The sequence below is a fragment of the Globicephala melas genome, chromosome 1 (assembly GCF_963455315.2).
Source record: "Globicephala melas chromosome 1, mGloMel1.2, whole genome shotgun sequence".
Classification (NCBI taxonomy): domain Eukaryota; kingdom Metazoa; phylum Chordata; class Mammalia; order Artiodactyla; family Delphinidae; genus Globicephala; species Globicephala melas.
Window position 1 is genome coordinate 152,881,270 of NC_083314.1, and position 20,047 is coordinate 152,901,316.

General features: G+C 48.2%; 2 protein-coding genes across 2 annotated transcripts; one reads left to right on the plus strand and one right to left on the minus strand.

Moving 5' to 3' along the window:
• Nucleotides 1-324: 324 nt before the first annotated feature.
• EBNA1BP2 (EBNA1 binding protein 2) lies at nt 325-7,085 on the plus strand. Its single transcript, XM_030866868.3, has 9 exons — nt 325-553; nt 637-720; nt 924-1,093; nt 1,701-1,824; nt 2,897-2,986; nt 4,626-4,701; nt 4,935-5,028; nt 6,598-6,760; nt 6,899-7,085. The coding sequence occupies exons 1-9, from the start codon at nt 488-490 to the stop codon at nt 6,947-6,949; spliced, it is 918 nt and encodes a 305-aa protein (XP_030722728.1). The 5' UTR covers nt 325-487; the 3' UTR covers nt 6,950-7,085.
• Nucleotides 7,086-10,632: 3,547 nt separating this feature from the next.
• On the minus strand, nt 10,633-19,139 carry CFAP144 (cilia and flagella associated protein 144). The gene is made up of 4 exons (XM_030866882.2): nt 19,007-19,139; nt 16,200-16,259; nt 14,103-14,206; nt 10,633-10,743 (listed from the first exon to the last, which is right to left on the minus strand). Exons 1-4 carry the CDS (start codon nt 19,137-19,139, stop codon nt 10,633-10,635), a joined length of 408 nt encoding a protein of 135 aa, XP_030722742.1.
• Between the last annotated feature and the right edge of the window lie 908 nt (nt 19,140-20,047).

Below are 20,047 nucleotides of genomic sequence, written 5' to 3' on the forward strand. Positions count from 1 at the left end.
CGCCCCTAGATCCTCCCCCGGACTCCTCTTCCGCCCCCTCCCCCCAGCAACCTTCTCCCGCGCGCCCGACCCCGCTCCTTCCTCTCCTCTTTCCTTTGGCCTTCGTGGCTTCCTGCTCCTCCGGACGACCCCGAGGGACCCTTCCCACCTGTCGCTTCTGCTCTCTGGATCACCAGAGCACGCGTGTATACAGGGTACTACGCCTACGAATCCCAAGCAACGCGGCACTCACAGACGCCGGAGCGGTTCCTATAGCAACGGGAAACCGGAAGTGTGTCAGCAGCCGGAAGCGGAACTCCGATCAGAAAGTTCAGCTGCCTCTGGGGGCTGTCGGGAGCTGGTGTTGTTCGAGTCCACGTGGAGCAGCGGGCGGGAGGGCAGGGGGCTGAAAGCGGGCGGCGGCGGCGACGAGGGGAGCCCTTTTCCAGGCGCGGGGGCCTCGGGCTCCTTCGCTTCCTCCGGCAGGTGTGGACGTGCGTGCTGCGAGATGGACACTCCCCCGCTCTCAGATTCGGACTCGGATTCTGATGACCCCCTTGTCACAGACAGAGAGGTAGGTGTCATCCGAGCTCGTGGGGCTGCGCGCAGGAGAGGGGTCCTCATTCCCCGGTACTGACCGCCGATCGTGCCCTGTAGTTGCAGGAGGCGTTTTCCCGAGGGCTTCTGAAGCCAGGCCTCAACGTGGTGCTAGAGGGGCCGAAGAAGGCCGTGAACGACGTGGTGAGCTCGGGTGCCTGGTTGGAGGTTGCTGGACTTGGGATGCGCGCGAGGCACCGTTGTGCTCGGGAGGCTGCGTTCTAGTCCCAGGAAAGACACAACCTGCGTATTGCCAAGAGGGTCAACTACCTGTCGGGGTCTTGGGGGTTAGCTCTTCTTCCACTGGCCTGTTACTGTCTTGCGAGCTTAGTGTCTGAATTTCCTAGAATGGCCTGAAGCAGTGTTTGGCTGAATTCAAGCGGGATCTGGAATGGGTTGAAAGGCTTGATGTGACCCTGGGTCCGGTACCTGCAATCCGTGGACCGCAGGCAACATCTCAGAACAAGGATCAGAAAGCCGTTGATCCAGAAGATGACTTTCAGCGTGAGATGAGCTTGTATGTGTGTTTTCAAATGTGGGTTCTTGTGCTGGAGAGGGGGAAGCCGTGGGCCCGTACTCCTCAGAGGTGTCGTAGGCCGGGGTGTAGGGAGGAAGTCTTCTTTGGACTGAAGAGCTAGGAGATTCTCCCTGGTTGAGAGAAGAGCCCCTTTGTCCAGCAATCACAATTTAAAGTACAGTTTATTTTCAAATACCCAGTTTTAAAGTTTGTGTGTGTGTGTGTGTGTCTGTGTGTGTGTGTGCAGTTAATTATTAGAACAAAAATTTGCTTATGGAAGGTCCTTATATGGGCTTTTCTTAGTGACCACATAAGAATGTGTAATTGGCATTTGTTTGTAAGTTAATGGGCACTTCTAAAGTGGTCATTCTCTTAAACTACTAATTTATTTTTAGCAATACTCCCCACTCCTTTTAAAAAGAGTGCACATCTCAATTTCTCCCATTAAGTTAATGAGGTTTTATTACTGTTTTTGTTTGTGTGTGTGTTCTTGCTGGTGGAGGTCAGATGTTGAGAGTCCTGACCTTGGCTGCCTCATGAGAGCAGTGAAAAGGATGTGAGGCCTCTCTCCCTTAGCTTATTTTACACTTTTGTCCTACATCCTCAGCTACAGTCAGGCCCAGGCAGCAGTGCTTGCAGTATTGCCCCGCCTCCATCAGCTCAAAGTCCCTACCAAGCGGCCCACGGATTATTTTGCAGAGATGGCCAAGTCTGATCAGCAGATGCAGAAGGTGAGAAACAGAAATGGTTTTCTCTGGATAGCTGAGGCGTTGTACTTAAGTGTATTCAACTGGCTTATCTCCTTTAACATTTACACATAGGCATAAGCCCACTGATAGGGAATGGGTTGTCAGTGGACAATTATTATCTCAGTTATCTACATCAGATTCGTGCCAATCACCACCAGTTGGATAAATGTAAGGGTGACATTTTCCTAATTTAAACAGTTAAGGGGAGGAAAGTACTGTAAGAAGTGTGGTCCCTGAAGTAAAGATGGCCTTTATGCATTTCCTAACTGGCTTGGTCATGGCATGATGCGTGGAAAAGACAATAGTTCTTTCCTGCCAATGCCTGGGGGCAGTACTATAACTGGTAGACAGTTACCTTTCTCTGGGCCTCAGTTTTCCTCTTCTGTAAAATGAAGGATTAATATATGGCTCAGATTTGATATAATTTAGAGTTAGGTAGAATTTGCCCTCATTCAACTTTGGGAGGCAGAGAATTACCAACATCTAATCCAAGATATACCTAAATAATTCCCTTGGGTCTCAAGCTGGATTTTCTTTTCTCAGTGTACTCAGGGAAGCTAATTTAGAGACAAGCCCAGACCCATCTCTGCACATTCAAACTGACAACTGCTCATCCTTTAACTGAAATGTGTATGTTTAATGCATGCTGCTAGGTACCTGATATCTGTTTGAGCTTTTATTGTGTATGTGGTGTATTGGAGAAGGGGGCCGAAGCTGCACATTCTGCCGACAGTAGGGACGGAGAGAAGTTAGTCTTCTCTCCTGGTACCATGCCATTTTGCGTAATGCATCAAACAGCACACCGGGAGGAGGGAGGTCGCTTTGATATTCTGGTTGCAAGGCTGAGACTTTTGGTGTCTTGGACAAAGTGGTCAGCCTTTGGGACTTATTGTCCTTGTGTGTAGAACGCAGGGCTTGGAGTAGCTGATTCGCAAGGTCCCTTTGAGCCCCATAGTTTGCAGAGCTGGAAATAACTGCTCCCTGCTGCAGTGCATCCTAAGCAGCAGTCATCCCAATTTCAAATAACATAAGCTGATAATATTTTGTGTTTTAGATTCGACAGAAGCTGCAGGCTAAACAGGTCGCCATGGAGAGGTCGGAAAAGGCTAAGCAGCTGCGAGCACTTAGGAAATACGGAAAGAAGGTGGGAAGGAAAAGGAGCGGGGTTGGGATGGGGCCGAGTGTGTTTGTCAGTAGATTGCTTGGTCTGCATTGGTTCCGTGCCGCGTGTGTGTTCCATCGTGTGTTTACTGTTTCACAGTGGCATGGGTGCTACTGTCCGTGAGCACAATCCCTCCTGGACACCTGTGTGTAGCCAGAGGTAGTGTGGTCACTACTGGCAAGTCATGCGCCTCTCTGGGCTGCAGTTTGCACACCTGTACATCAGAGAACTGGGTCCAGATCAATGGTTTCCCAACCTGACCTCACAGCACAGTCAACTGGGGAAACTTCAAAACAGATTTCTAGGCTTCGGGAACTCTGGGAATCTGTATGTTTTCATCCCTTGCCCCTATAGCTTCTGAGATGGCTCCAATACACATCCTGGTTTGAGAATCACTGGCCTAGATGATTATAAAGTCCTTGAAGGAATCAATCATATTATTGATTGTTATCCAATCAGAAAAAATGGCACCAGTATGTTTGAACTGTGACTGAGTTCCGCTGTAAAGCCAGAAGGCATATACCATGAAACTTTCCTTGATTTCCTTATTTATTTCATGATTACCTAAGAAGGAAGATGACAGGAACTAAACTTAGGGTTGTGGGAAGAAATGACTGTGAAGAGGATCAGCATGGGTGTTAAGACCTTGCTAACGTTTTCGACGTAAACACTTGTGATCTGGGTGCTGAGCTGCCGTCCACAGTTGCAGTTATTTCCCTGATGGATCCTTAGCAGGGTATGAGCAGATTAGCATCCTGGACTCTGCACAAGGGCAGCTGTGGATCTATTGGATGGATGTGGTTGGTGGTTGAGATCAACTCAAAGACTTGGGCAGTTGGTTTAACATAACTTAAATTATCAAAGGAAAGAATAACTTAGTCGGGTCCATTAGCCCCTTGTTTCTAATGTGAGGAAACCTCAGGGCTCTGTTTCTCAGTGGGGGACAGTTCTGCTTACCAGGGAACATTTGGCAATGCTGGAGACAGTTTTGGTCGTCGCGTCCTGGTGGGGAGCGTCCTGTTGGCAGCTAGAGGGCAGGGAGGCTGCTGAACACCCTGCGGTGCCCAGGGCAGGCCGTGCCCCCCACACACAGTGATCCTGCCGCAGCTGTCATGGTGTTGAGATGGAGGAGTGCTGCCTTAGAGTTTAATCATCTCTTTTTGTCCTTAAAGCTTTTTTTCTTTGTTTTTCAGGGAGATTGTTTTCTCTGTTGGTACTTTCATGCCTAGCAACAGTAGGTTAGATATTTAATCTGCCCAAATATAATTAGTGGGAGAATTGGATGTAGACATAAACATGATTTGTGCAGTTTTGTAGGCAGGTTGTGTCATGGGGTAAGGGTGCAGACTGCCTGGGTGTGAATCTCAGCTCCGCACTTTCTCGTGTGTGACTCAGTCAAGTTGTGTAACCTCTCTGTGCTTCAGTTTCGGGGTCATAAGAATTTCTACTTCACTGGGTGGTTGAGACGAGAAATAGAGACTAGACTTAGAGCTTTGGTGTAGTTGTGGCACACAGTCAGTGTTCAGCGGTGGTGGTAATGTCACAGCGTGGTTACTGAGAGAATGTAGACACTTGTAGTGCCGGCTTGGAGTGGGTGTAACAGTCCTGTGTCCACGTCCAGGTGCAAACAGAGGTTCTTCAGAAGCGGCAGCGGGAGAAAGCACACATGATGAGTGCCATTAAGAAATATCAGAAAGGTGAGTATATTCTCTCCTAAGGCTGCAGAGGAGCAGGGGTCCCTGCTAATTCTAACAAACACATAGTGCTCTAGAGGCTTGATTGATTTGGAACTATTGGACCTAAGGTTTGGGAATGGTGTGGGGAGCAAGATGGGCCTCGTAATACCAATTCCATAAGTAACACCCTTCTTTCGAAGCTTAATCTTTTCTTAAAATGGATGGCGCTGACCAAAGTACTTCTTCACTCCCAGGCTTCTCTGATAAACTGGACTTCCTCGAGGGAGATCAGAAGCCTGTCGCACGGAGCACGAAAGAAGGAGCCAAAGGCCAGCAGATGAAGAAGGGGTATGGGTGCCGGGTTCTGTTTTGGGGGTGGTGCATGCAGGGCCGCAGTTCACGGTGTGACCTCAGTGCAGAGAGTGTGGCCACAGCTGCAGGCCGTGTGATGGGCCCGTTCAGCCACGTCGGTCTTTGAAGTTTAAAATGAGGCGATTTCAGGACTTGGCACATTTTGAGTGAACACTCAGTAGAAGTTGATTCCTCATGTGTGATGGTTAAGTGTACAGACCTAAGGTTCCCATCCGGACTCCCACTCATTAGGAGGGTGGCTTTGAGCAGGTTACTTCACCTTTCTAAATGTTAATTTCCTTATCTATGAAAATGAGAAAATTGTAAGTGCCTCTTAATATTAGGAAGATTGAAAGGGATAATGTTGGATATTATTATTGGTTCTTTTCGTTTACCTTTGTGCATTTCTGGACACCCGTCCTGGGGGAAATGGTCATTTCTGTATAATACAGTACATGCTGTGATAGAGGCATTAGATATAGTAGTCTGGAAGCACATTTTAGAAATATGTGACGTGGTCCAGGGGTCAGGGTCAGGTGATGACTTCCTGCAGGAGGGTCCACCTGAGCTTAGTCTGAGGCATGAGTAGGAAGGAATTAACCAGGAGAACGGGAGAGACATGGGGTTTCGGGAAGAAAGAAGAACACTAATGAGCAGAAGCATAGAGATGAGAGCAGCCAGCATTTGGTATCATAGGGACACAGTATGGACAAGGGGTGGCGCAGTGTAGCTGGGGGGACCTGGGCCGAGTACAGGGCAGTGTTTCTTGGCCTTGTGAGGAGCCTGGACTGTATCCAGCAGTCAGTGGGGAGCCGCTGATGGGCTTTATTCAAAATAGCGAGCAGGTCATGTTCATATTTTAAATATTTCAGTGTTGCTCGTGTAAGTGAGGGAGGCGGGGACTGTTACAGAAGTCCAGAGAACAAGATAATGACATAGAAGTGTTAACGGGGGTAGAGAAGAGAAAATGGGTTGAAGAAACATTCAAGAGGTTAAATTAGCCGGTCTCAGTAACTGAGCTGGGTGTAGAAAATGAAAGAAGGAAGAATCAAGGCCCACTCCAGGTTCATAGTGTGGGTGGCTGAGTAGATGGTAGGACCACCAGCCTCAAGTTAGGACATAGATACAGGAGCTGAAACCAGTCTAGAAGGGAGGTGACGTGTGACTTTGGATATGGTGAACTGAGATTCCTGTGGGACGACCAGTTTTAAAATGTATGACACCTGAATGTTAACTGCATTTAATATACTTGAGAGGAATTGAAACAACTGAGGATGATTTAGCAAGATTTACTGTAAGTAGAAAGGTTTCTGAAGATAAGTGGTAAAAGCCACACGATATATCTGGGTCTTTTCCTGATTCTTCCTTTGTTTTCCTGCTTTGGTGGTTAAGATTGTAAAGAGATGAGCTTGCCTGGGGAGTTTGTAGAGTAGAAATGTAGGGCCAAGGATGAGATTCTAGGTACAGTAGTACCTGTACAGATAGGAAACTGAGGGTATTGTTGGGTCATCACATTCGTCAGGATTTGCAGTGCTGAGGGTAACGTGTAAGACCGCTTTTTTCCAGGCCCAGTGCCAAGCGACGCTATAAAAACCAGAGGTTTGGTTATGGTGGGAAGAAGAAAGGCTCCAAGTGGAACACTCGTGAGAGCTATGATGATGTATCCGGCTTCCGGGCCAAGATAGCTCATGGCAAGGGCCTCAAGAGGCCTGGAAAGAAAGGATCAAATGTAAGTGAGCCGGGGGCGCAGGTGAGGGGCCAGAGCAGCTTCCTCTCCCACCCCGCCCCTCCCCTTCCCTTTCTTTCCTGACCCTGGGGCAGAAGGCCAACTGCTGTGTGAATACACGTGGTGTTTCCTTTTCTGCAGAAGAGACCCGGAAAACGGACAAGAGAGAAAATGAAGAGCAGAACACGCTAGATAAGCAGCATCTTTGTATACAAAGACCAAGAAAAGGGGGTGGAGACTTGGTATTTCACAATGCACTTGGATCCCTTCTGTTGGTTTCCTTTTGTAAAAATTCTTTCAATAAACTAAAGAAAAATTTTCAGAGGAATATATATTCTTGGTTAAAAACTCAGGACTAAAAGATTTAGAAGTTACTTTTTACATATTAAATAATGCTGCCATTTATTGATAATAAATAAATGAGCCCTGTTGAAGTTAAAAGCATGGACTCTGGGGCCAGACGGCTCGGTTTGACACCTGGCCCTGCTGCATACTTGCTGCTTGACCTTGGGCAAGTTAATTTTTCTGTGCTTTGTCATCTCCATGTAGACATGATAATAGTATCTACCAAAGAGGGTTCCTTTCAGCATTGAGTTAATATGTGTAAAATGCTTAGGACACTGCCTGCCGTATGAGAGTGTATACCTGCATAGGCTTATTTTGCTGGGTGGGGTGGCTCTCCCTAATGTCTGCTGAGCCATGGTGGTGCATGTTTGAAGCTTCTCCACTGCTGGCTGGGAGCTGTGCACAGGTTGGATGTGGTGGGTGGGCCATGTTTGGGCTTTCCTGTATCTTGAAAGGTGGGAAAGGAAGACAGCTTCCCTGCCCTCCTCTCTCTATTCCAGTTCAGAAGCCATACTTTAAGGAGGCTACAGATATCTGAGAACTCTATATGCTTAGGCAGAAAAAACAACTGATTTTCACATTGCTTCCTTGTAGCATCATTGGGACTTAAAAAAGGATCTCTCTGGTTTCCTATGATATTGAGTTTCTAGAACAAAAAGAAGGAATTTAGTTTTTGTAAACTAATTTCAATGAGCAAAATTCCAAGCAAACAAGTCATGTTTTCAGAAGACCACCATGTTTAACCCTGACCTATTTTGACAGTCTGTACAATGGCAGTGAATGGGGTAACGTATAGTAATTTCAATAAGGAGCCTCAGCTCAGAGACTTTGAATTATATGTGGAACATATTGAGAGCTTTAAGAAAGGTGAACACAGATTGCCAGAGTTCACACTAGTAGGAACAAAAGTAAATTACTGATTTGAGTACTTCTAAAGGTTTTGAAAACAATGTACCTTCTTTCCTTTTTTTTTTTCTTTATAGCAAATGGAATCACTTTCCTTAATTTCAGAGGTATACTTTATAGAACTCAGCATTAGCCCTCATACTGCTTTAAAATGCAATTCCATGCATTGAAAGGTAAGTAGGAGCTAGCAGTTCCCACTACCTAGTCCAGGCTGTTCTTGCTTTGCTTTGTTCCAATATACGTGGACTTCAGCTATCAAGGTGCAGTTATAGCAGCTGTGTTCCTCGACAAGACTGTTCATGTTTCAGTTACCAAAGTATTATTAACCAAGTAATTGCAGAAAGTAGAAACTTTGCTGCTGGCTCTTCAGTTCATAAACCACTGCATAGAAGAAACAATGAATAGTGGCCAAATACCACTGCTTTTGAAGTATGTGGGTGATTGGCCACTGCACACCTGTTATTTAGTTCATGCACAGGTGGCAAGGAGTGCAGTTGTGTTGTCTCATCTCCAGCGATAAACCCACGTGGCATTTTACAAAAGTAAGTCATTGAAAGAGGGAATTGACCAACAGATGAAAGTGCAGCAAAGAAATGAAAAGTGGTAAGGTTGGAAGTAAAATGGAATAGAATGCAAATGGAGTTATAGGAGAGACAGGTGATGAGGGAATGGAGACAAGGCTGCTGTTGTAGAGACTAGATAGAGATGCAGCGAGAGAAATAGTGAATGTGAACTTAACAGAATGAGGAAAATGATGGAAAGGATGATGATGTCCCAGAGGAAGTGACACTGGCAGAAAACTTCCCATTAAAGGGACTCTTGGAGATATTTTGTGGCATTGAAAGTACAAATGATAAAATGTTGGAGGTGAATCTGATAGGGATAGAGTAGGATAATTCGTTTAGAAATCCCACTAGGGGATTAAAGACAGGGAATTTTAAAGGCATTCAGGAGACTGTTGTAAGCTAATGACCACTCAAGAAAATCCAGTAATCTAGCAATAATCAACACTACCTTAAAGGAAGACCAGGTGCATCCGAATGCCAGGCACACTCAAGCCACAAATCCTGATAGTTAAAACACTGCCACCACCCCCCCCAGCACCATGATGTGTTCACCCACCCGGAAGCTCTCCAAACCCTGCAGTCTAGGGGTCTTTGGAGGTTTCACTATGTGGGCGTGATTGATGAAATCATGGGCCATTGGTGATTAATTCAATCTTGAGCTCCTCCTCCCTCCCCAGAGGTTGGGTGGTGGGGCTGAAAGTTGCAAGTTTCTAACCAAGGCTTGGTCTTCCTGGGGAGCAGCCCCCATGCTGAAGCTGTCTAGAGGCTGCTAAGAGTCACCTCATTAGAACAAAAGACCTTCCTACCACCCCTATCCTTTAGGAAATTACAAAGGATTTAGGAGCTCTGCGTCAGGAACCAGGAAAAGACCAAATCTCTTTCTGTGATATCACAGGTCACCCTTTGGTCATTGACCATGGATTCCTTAGAGCAAAAAGTTTGTAACAGTTACGAGATACTGGCCCCCTTCTAGATTCCCATGTAGTCACTAATAATTGGTCTAGTCCAGCCTTGTATGAAAATGGCTGTCAGGGTGAGGCCACTCAGCATTGGAGCTTCCATTCAGTCTTGGCACGATACAAAAGCAGGAGTGACCCCAGCAATATATGGCTTCACCCTTCAAGGCATAAGTCAGGAAGAGCCAGATGGAAGAGATACAGAGAGCAAGGGATTTGTGGGCAGGGTGGGGGGCAGTGCACAGAGCGTCCGTGCCCTCCCTGGGCGAGTGACTCTCCCAGCACCTTCGTGTGTTCACCTGCTTGGACGTTCCCCGGTTCTTGTTTCCCAGGACCTTCAAATGGTATCGTGTGTGTGTGGGAGGGGGGTCTTTTCTTTAGAGCTGTTTCATTTTTTCAGAAAGGAGCCCTCTAGCTTCAAAGCCGGGGTAAAAATGCAGCATGTGCGAGTGAGAGGTTCAACCTCCTTTTCACAGATGGTGATTGTCTTCAGCCTTACACCTCACTCTGACCCCACGTCTTACTTAGTGTCCCTGAGCCCTGGGCTTTGCCCATTTCTCCAAGAGTAAACCTCCAACGTGGGAGCCGTTACATGCCTGGTGCTGGGGTGTGCGGAGGAGACTCCCTGCAGACCCCCTCCCAGTGGCCATTTCAGTTCCCTCCCACACACCCCACTCTGTCCAGAGTCCTGACCTCCCTCCAGAGTTCTGGGGGGCGGAGCTCTGTGCTCAGAGGTGTCCCGCTCGCATTTTGTGGTCTCCTCCACCCTCTTCCATCAGCTTTCCGTCTTTTAAACATGGCTTCAGTCTTCTTGGCTGCTAAGGTTTCTCTCTCATTTTCTCTGTTGTGGGTTCATACCTTTTAAAAACTCCATTTATTACTGGGGTCTGGAAGGCAGAGGAGATATTGTAGGCTTTTAGTTTGCCATCTTTAACTGGAATTCTCCCCCTAGTTTATTAAATTAAGGATATGAACCAGAAGGGAGAAATGTGAGACTCAGGACAGTAAAAGTCAGACCTGGGCTTTAAAGTGCCTTTTTTTTTTACCTGGGAAGCACACACTCTGGGCATTAACGACAGTGATTGACAGCACTGCGGGAACACTACTTGTGGTGACCATCTTCTCCCAAGCTCCACATTTTAGCCTTGTATAGAGTGATGTCTTTGTAGACCCTGAAGTGGTTCAACCTGCGGTCATCGCGTTGTGGGTTGACCTAGAGAAGGGAATGCAGACATCAGAAAGAAGCCAGTGGGGAAGGAGGAAGACCTGGACTTGAATCAGGCCTTAGTCTCCTGATGTGCAGCCTCTGGTGCTTTTCCTTGCTAAACCCTGTTTGTGAAATAAAGACAACATTTCCACCAAAAGACTTGCAGGGTTGCATGAGAATCTCAACTGTGCAGAGTTGCTGCACTGCCCTTTACCGCTGCCTACGGTGGAGGCCTGTGGACTCTTCCCCCCACTGGCATGGACGCTCCATGAGGGGAGGTGCTGCATCTGTATCCCAGCACCTGGAACAGTATCCAGCACACACAGGGGACTCAAGACATATTTGCTGAATGAAAGATTGGATGTTGTTGAAGTAGTTACACAGAGAACTGAGTAAGAGTGAGCCCTGGGACACACAAATCTCACGGAAGCTACACTGTGCCCTTAACTAAAAGGTTATACTTTCATCAGATGTTACCAGGAGACCAGAGGCTGAGCGATACTCACTGAGTGTGGCTTCCCCAGAGTCCCAGTACTGGGGTTGGAGTTCTCTGCCTGTGCGGGGCGAGGTGCCGCTGGGGGCAGGAGCCCTGTGTTAAGTTGGGGCTGATCAAACCTCTTCCGCCCCCAAACACATCATTCTGAAAGCTTAATTACCTTTTATGGTTGCATGACCCCTGGATCTAACTTTTCTGGGTGCGCTTTCTTACCTTGCCACCAGTGCCATCTGATGGCATTGTCCCCAGGTTTAAAATGAACAGGTGTGGTGTATTTCCAGACCCTCTGAAACCCCACAGTGACTAGTGATCTGGGGGCCCTCGCAGGGCAGGGCTGGCCAAGCCAGTCTCATTCCTCCTTCCTATCATGGCTGGTTGGGCCTGCCCTGAGATGTGCTGGGCAGAGATGCAACACTTCTACCCATACACTTTGTACCCACGGGAGCCAGGCCTTTTCTCTTTAAGAAAATGAAGAGTAGTGAGTTAAACGACTTGTGCTTTGTGATAGTTTTCTACATTGCTTAGTTATCTAACTTGGAGGATTTTTTCTTCACTCCGCCTTCCTTCGTTCACAGGCCCCCTCTCCATTCCCTTATTCACTGTAAATTATGTGGCCCCGCCTCCCATCCTCCTCCTTTACCCTTTGAGCGTTTATCTCTTCCCCAGCTGCCCGACAGCGCCTCTCCCTCTGGACTCAGTTCTTGGGTAAGAGATGAGGGCTCCTGCTGGAAGCCTCCCCCTGTCTTGCACAGTCTCCTGCCTCCAACACGATGCCCCATATCTGAAGAGGGGCTGTTACAAATGAGCAGCTATTTGCGCTCTTCACTGGTAAAACCCGGCTCACTGAGCTGTTTATTCCCATCTCCATGGAGTAGCCCTGCGCAGGACCAGGGGCTGCAGAGCCATGCCCAGACTGGAGTTGTATAAATGGGTGAGAAAGGACTTCCCTGGTGGCGCAGTGGTTGAGTCCGCCTGCCGACGCAGGGGACATGGGTTCATGCCCCGGTCTGGGAGGATCCCACATGCCGTGGAGCGGCTGGGCCCGTGAACAATAGCCACTGAGCCTGCGCGTCCGGAGCCTGTGCTCCGCAACGGGAAAGGCCACAACAGTGAGAGGCCCGCAAACCACAAAAAATAAAAAATAAATGGGTGAGAAAGACAGGTGCCTGTAGAAATATGAGGACTACAGGGTGTGGGGAGTTCTTGGGAAGGGAGCACACTAGAAAATTATTCACCAGATAAAGACAACAGGGATTAAGCCACCAGGCCAGGAGAAGCACCGAGTTGGTCCTCAGTTGGGCCCCATGCCGTCTTGTCTATTCTTCCCCCTCAGCATCACAGTAGCCCGCATTTACTGAGCACATGCTGTGTGCTAGGTACCATTTTAAGCAGTTTATATATGTCTCAGTTCATCCACACAACACACAAACCTTCAAGTGTTGACACTATTATCCCCATGTTAAGGCAGATGAATGGAAGTTAAGAGAGGTGAGGTTCACAGAGCTAGAGAACATTGGAGCTGGGATTTGAACGCAGGCTGTCTGGCTCCAGGGTCCCCAGGTTACATTGATGCACTGATACTGAGCTGCAGCTCTTCAGGAGCACATGGTGCTCAAGAAGCCCAGGGGGAGTGGGGGACAGAAGTGTCTTAATGGGCTTTAGGGAAGAGGTGACTCCTGGATTTCATGTAGGGTGAGTGGGACTTCTCAAGGAGTGAGGGCTGGGGGCCAGGAGGCATCGGCAGGGCAGCAAATATAAAGACAGGGTGTGGAGGTCTTGGTGCCTTTGAGGTAATGAAGGAAATTCTGACACAGCCGAGGAACAGTGTCTCCAGCCTCACATCTTCCACAAAAGAAACAGATGGGCTCATAGCCAAATCTTAACAACAACAACAGTAGTAACAACTTGGGGGAAATACAGAGCAAAGTTAGGTGTTTCGTAACTCTGGTTTTTGAAGTTTTCCTACGTAAGGTACAAAACCCAGAAGTCAAAATGGAAACAATTGGCACATTTGACTACTTAAAAATTAAAACCTTCTGTATGAGGAAAGACATAATCAGAGCTGAACGACAAGTGTAGCAGGAAGCTCTTCAAGTTGTCTATTCAAAACCCTGCATTTGGGCTTCCCTGGTGGCGCAGTGGTTGAGAGTCCGCCTGCCGATGCAGGGGACGCGGGTTCGTGCCCCGGTCCGGGAAGATCCCACATGCCGCGGAGCGGCTGGGCCCGTGAGCCACGGCCGCTGAGCCTGCGCGTCCGGAGCCTGTGCTCCGCAACGGGAGAGGCCACAACGGTGAGAGGCCCGCGTATCGCAAAAAAAAAAAAACAAAAAAACGAAAACAAAACCCTGCATTTCTTCCTCAGGAACAGAAGCCCTATATCATTTAGGGAGATCACGTGCTAAAGACTGCGTTGGCCAGGCTCCTTGCACCTAGGATCGAGTGCTCCAATCAACGAGGCAAATATGTTACGGGCATTTGCATTTTCCAGAGAAGGGGACAGAATTTAGAGATGTAGGTGATATGCCCGAGACCACTCTACTAACACCTGGGAGAGCAAACTCAGGCCATCTGTCATCAGCAAAAGCTTTGCTTAATCCACACTTACCAGCATTCACTACATGCCACGCACTGTTCTAAGCACCTTACAAACACCACCCCATTTAAGCCTCGGAGCAATCTTATGAGATAAGTGCTGTAATATCTCCACTGTACTAGGAGGAAACTTAGTCACAAAAGAGCTTAGTCCCTTACAGGGTCACACAGCTAGTACGTGGGAGTCAGAGAAAGCCCAGGCAGTCAGCTCCATACTCTGTTCTCTGAGCCACCACTGGATTACCTCTGACCTTCCAAGTGAAGGAGACACACTTACCAATGGGTCTGAGTCCCATCCAATCTCTTGACTTTCAGTCTGTGCCTCGGGGTATTTCCTCCTTGGTCCCTGGGCAGCATGGTGGATAAGATTTAGGAACCTGGCTGGGAGACGAGGCATGAGTTATGAAGGCGTCAGGCTTTGGGACCAAACGAGAGATCCTGTGCCCTTGACTCTGACACATCCTTTCTTAGAGGCAGAGCATCGGCCTCAGAAGCTTGCCTAGGCCTCACGACACAGGTATCTGGTTCCTCCACTCATCTCTCAACAAACATCTGTTGAGCACAAACTCTGTGCCAGGCACTGTTTGGGCCCTGGAGGTAGAGCAGAGTGAGATAGACATGGTCCCTGGTCTCCTGGAGAGGTGGTCTAGGTGAGGGGACAGGGGACACAATAGACACCTATAAAAACAAACCCAGTGGTGGCAGACAGTGATGCAAACTCTGAAGAAGGGAGTTGGCAAAGGGGCATGTCGGGGCAGGGCTGGCTACTCAGTAGGAAGGCTCGCAGGAGCCAGCCCTGAGAGAGGCAGAGGAAAAGCACGCCACAGGCAGCAAGAACAAATGTCCTGGGGCATGAGCGAGTTTGGGCGATGTAGCTGCAGCAGAGAGAGTGAGGAGCTGGGCTGTACCAGGTGAGGTCAGATCCTTCTGGATTGAAATCAGCATGGTTGTCAACACCAGGTATATCTGTAACTCCACGGCTTAAGGACTTAGACACATTTCATTTGCAATCTACCCTATCCAGTCTCAATTTGAGAGAGGCAGTCTGACAAGGGGAAGAAGCTGGCTTGGTAGTTGGGCATTCGTGGCCCTTCCACTACTAGCTTGACAGGTGGTTTAATTCTCTGGGCCTCACTTTGTTCATCCGCAAAATGGGAGGAAAATATCTACCTCAGCAAGATGTCTGAGAAGTAAATGAAGGACTGTGAATACAGGACCTGGCCTCGGGCCGAGCTTGTCCCGAATACAAGGCAGCTAGTAACGAACTCCTGCCCGGTGTTTGAGCCCCTCACCACCTGTTATTACCCTTATTGCTGCAAGTCCCCAGCTCCTATCCTTCATTCTAGCCAGGCTGATGTCTCCGCTGCAGATAACAACCTTCCTTTCTCGGATTGTTCTCTATTAGTCTATTTACTTGTCTGTCTCTGTGATGCTATGAGATCCTCACTCCTCCTTCCCACCCCTCACTTCCCACTCTGTCCTTCTACAAAAATCATACATCTTTCCTCTATCAAACTCCACTCTAAGAAGGTAGAGGGGAAGGAGGAGAGCTTGCCAGAAGGATTAGGCTTCCCATCAAGTATCTCTCTTCCCGCATTCCCAAACGTGGCCCCTGCTCACCCGTACAACCCAGCCATGCCAAACTCCTCACAGTCCGTGGGCCATGCCGTTATCTCATTTCTGTGCTTTTCCATATACCTGGAATGTCCTTCCACATTCTTCTCACCCTGACATACTCCACCTCACCCTCTTATCCTCCTCCAAGAAGACTTCCCAGAACTCCACTGCCTGAGGTGGGCACCTGTTTTCTATGCTGCTGCCATTCCAATCTTGTTCTCTGTTTACCTGTGTATTTACTAGTCTGTCTCCTTGACTATGGGATGAGATCCCCAGCCCCATCCTAGTGACTATCACATGGTAATAATGAAAATAATAACATGTCCTGATCACCAGTGTACCAGATACTGTTCTAAGCACTTGGGTTATTTTGTTTAATCTTCACAATGCCCCTAACAGATAGCCTCAGAGGGGTTAAAAAAAACTTGCTCGAAGTCACACAGTTAACGAGTGGCAGAACCAGGATTTAAACTCAGTTAGTAGGACTCCAGAACCTGTGCCTGTAACAGCTAAGTATTGGATGGATGAATGACCGTAACGTCAGGGCCATTAGGAACATGTTTTTGGCTTGACAGTTAATAAACTGGCTGTTTATTGAATGTGTCAGTCTCTTGTGAGCTTTGTCAGTATGAGCCCCGTTTTCAGATGATCAAACAGAGGACTGAGGCCTGCCCCCAAAAACCACTGCCCTGAGAGACTCCCAGCCGGCTGCCTCTCCATGCTCTATCTCAACGGTATTCTCAGACCCCAGACTCACCATCTGCAGGTTCCTCCAGGTTATCATGCCAAGACATGGGCTTTCTGGCGATTGTGTGAACTAGAGAAAAACAGCATCGCAGATTCAAGTTAAGAAACGATCTTCCTGGCCTCTCTGAGACCCACCCTAGGCCAGACACCCAGTCAGCACTTTCTGAGTGTCTGTCATGTGTCAGGTATTGTGCTGGGCACTAGGGCATTAAGACCTTCGGGGACCTCACAATCTGAGAGGCACTGTGCTGTATGGTGGCCACCAGCCACATGCAGTGACTTGAATTTGAATAATTTAAATTTAATACAATTGAAAATTCATTCCTCAGTCCCATCAGCTGTATTTCAAATGATCAACAGCCACATGTGGCTACTGGCTACCATTTAGGGCAGCACAGATAGAGAACATTCTCATCATCACAGAATGTTCTCTGGGACAGACTGGTCTATGGGGATGCAGACATATGAGGCAGCCAGAGATAGTGATATATACCCAGCAGCCCATGCGATAACAGAGGTGTAGGATCCACGGACATCTATTCAGCCTGTAATTACTGGTGCACTGGAGATAGGGCTGCAAACAAGAAAGAGGAGGTCCCCATACTCCCTGGGCTTCCACTCTATTTGTGGTGATACTCAATAAACAGATATATAATCAAGCAAATATAAATGGGATGCACAATATAAAGCAGGTTACATGGGTAAACCCATGTTGATGGTGGGGTGTAGTGTGGGTGATAGGTCTCTAAGGACATACCTTAGAGCAGAGTCCTGAATAAATTTGCTGTGTGAGGATAGGTGGGAGGGATCCAAGAGTGAGGTTGGTGAGTTAGAGAATTAACTCTAACTCGAGAGAAACATCGAGAGGCAGAGTAACTCTAGTGGAAGGAGCTAGGAGGAGAGTAGTAGTAGATGAGAGAGGCCAGAAGGAACCAGTGATCTCCAAGTGTTTTATCTCAAACTCCTACCAGTAAAAAAAACTGCCGCATGTGAATATTTATATAGTCTCTATGCACTATTGTCATATATTGACAAAGCATCATTTCTTTCTTTATACATAAGTGTAAACATAGATACAAATTCTAATATTTCCTCACTTAATCCCAATGGATCATATTAATCCTGTGCCCAAGGACCATGAGCTGGGAGCCCAAGCGCTTTTCTTAGGAAGCCTGGATGCCGCTTGAAGGGATTATTTAAATTGTTGAAATAGACCAAGTTTAAACAGAATTGGACGTTAAGTGGTTTTCTTGGAATTAGTAGCTGGCGGCTCCAGAGGAAAACCAGGTTAGTTATAAGCTACATGAAGACGTACATTTTCTGTACTCTCACCCCGCCCCCCGCAAAGGTAAGTGTGTGAGAAGGTGGGTATATCTGTCGTCATCACTTCACTGTGTATACGTATATGTATATCTAAACATCAGGTGGTACACCTTAACTCTATGCAAATTCTATTTTTAGAAATGACATTACATTTTCTTTACAAAGCTGGGCTGCAGTGGACTACAGTTAATCAGGCCCAGGACTGGGGAAGAAGTTTGGAAAGAAGGAACAATATTTATGAAACTGAAGATGATTTAGGAAATCCATGCATCTAAATATGGTGGGATAGAAAGGCTGTGGCTGGTGCAGACCAGGCACTAACATTTTTATTAAAGGAACAGTGTGCGGGTTGGGAGGGGAGTCAGGATGAAGCTGGGTGGGCAGCAGAGCTAGATCCACGGGGGCCTTAGGTACGGATCAGGTTAAACCTTAGCTCAGAATCTGTGGGACCACTGAGGATTTTACAGAGGGACTGGATGATCAAATCCCCTTTAGCACAGCTTTCGCCAGCAGTGGTGTAGGGGAGGGTTGGAGAGCTGGGCCTGGAGGGAAAGAGAGAGTTAAGAGCCCATCAGACCAATGCAGGCAGGACTGACGAGGGCCTGGGAGTGAGGATGGAGAGAGAGCGGAGACAAATGAGGTGAGGCAGAGAGACCGCGCCATGCATGATGGTGTTCCCCACTGAGGCGGGAACATGGGAACCATCATGTGAGAGAAAGGATAAGGAACAAACAGGACAGTGCCTACTCAGCTGTGTGGAGGGAGGGAGAGAGAGACCGGGGATGACTCCCAAGCTTCTAACTTGGGAGAGAGAAGGGCTGTGGTGCCTTTGGCTAAAACCAAACATTCTGGAGTAGCTGCAGGTGGGGGAGGGGTGCGGGACGAGCCCGGTTTTCTGAACCAGTGCGTCTGAGGTGCCTAAGGGATGTCCCGGGGAAGGGAGCCGGGAGGTGGATGGGGACGTGGGTCTGGGGCTCCATTTGAGACTCGGTAGCATTTAGGGGGAGCTGATGTTACAGGACCAGATGAAACCGGCCCAGGAATGTGCAAAGTGAGGAGTGGGGGTGCCGCCATTTTATCAGGGGGCACGTTGGACCCTGAGTCTGCTCCCCTTGAACTTTCTGAAGGTCTTAAGACAATGTTAGAAGACGGAAAGAAATCCTTTAATAGCAGCAAACCAAAACACATGCAAAAGAAAACATAAAACCTGCAAAATATTTCAAAAGCAATTTATAAAAAGCCTTTCAAATTTTTTACAATAAAATGTTATTTAATCAGGACCTGGATGCATTTTAATGTATCTAATACTTTCGATGTGATGGGGGGTGAGACCCCTCTCCAACCCCAAAGTCATAGTTCCTGAAGGCTATGAAGGGATGAGAGGTCACAGGAGGCGTCTCCTACTGTGCTCCACCCAGCACCCCGCCCGCATCTCTGCCGGCTCCTTCCTGGGGGCGCCCCCTTTTCCTTCCTCCATCCCGCAGCTCCCCTCACCCTTGCGGAGTGGATTCACATGATACTGCGTGTGGAGTTTCTGGGTTCGTAACTCTTTGAGGTACAATTCCCGCAGGATCTGGTTCTGGTGGACCTCATCTGCGATGGCCTTCTCCTTCTGGTGTCCAGCCATGGCCTTGGCTCTGCTGTGTCTGGTCAGTACCTAACCCCCTCTCACCGCCCTTTGGACGCTCACCGGCTGCCAGGTCTCCAGGCAACAGAGTCCCAAGCCGTCTCCAGGCAACAGAGTCCCAAGCCGTCTCCAGGCAACACATGCTAGCTCACCCTCCTCCCTTGGACCTCATTCCTGCCCGTCCACCCCCCTCCTCCCCAAATCTTATAACGCGCGGCCCGCCCCTTTGGCTGCTCAACTCACCTTCCCAGCTTCCCAGGACCTAGTCTGGTTACAGAATCGCGGCTGGACACCGCCAGAAAACGACTGGCCGTGAAGTGATAGACCCGAGAGGTAAACGAGCTTAGGACTGGACCTCACCTTGGCCAGTCATTTCCAAAAAAAGATTTTGGAAGTAGTCAGAAACCTCTCCCACTTGTGTTTTGTTTGTTTGTTTTCTGTTTTTGTTTTGGAGGCGCTGTGGCATGTGGGATCTTAGTTGCACAACCAGGGATTGAACCTGTGCCCCCTGCATTGGAAGCTGGAGTCTTAACCACTGGACCACCAGGGAAGTCCCATCCTCTCCCACTTTAAAGCAGATGCCCAGAACTGAGACCCTCTATGTCTGTCTCACAAACAGTGGAGGTTTCCTATCTGAGAAGACATTCTGGCCCATATCAGTCATGTGATAATATAGACAGAATAACCCTAAAAGTACCTGAGGGACTTTACAGTTTATTTATTTAAATTTTTTAAATTGTGGTAAACACACATAAAATTTACCTTCTGAACTTTTTTTTTTTTTTCGGTACGCGGGCCTCTCACTGTTGTGGCCTCTCCCGTTGCGGAGCACAGGCTCCAGACGCACAGGCTCAGCGGCCATGGCTCACGGGCCTAGCCACTCCACGGCATGTGGGATCTTCCTGGAC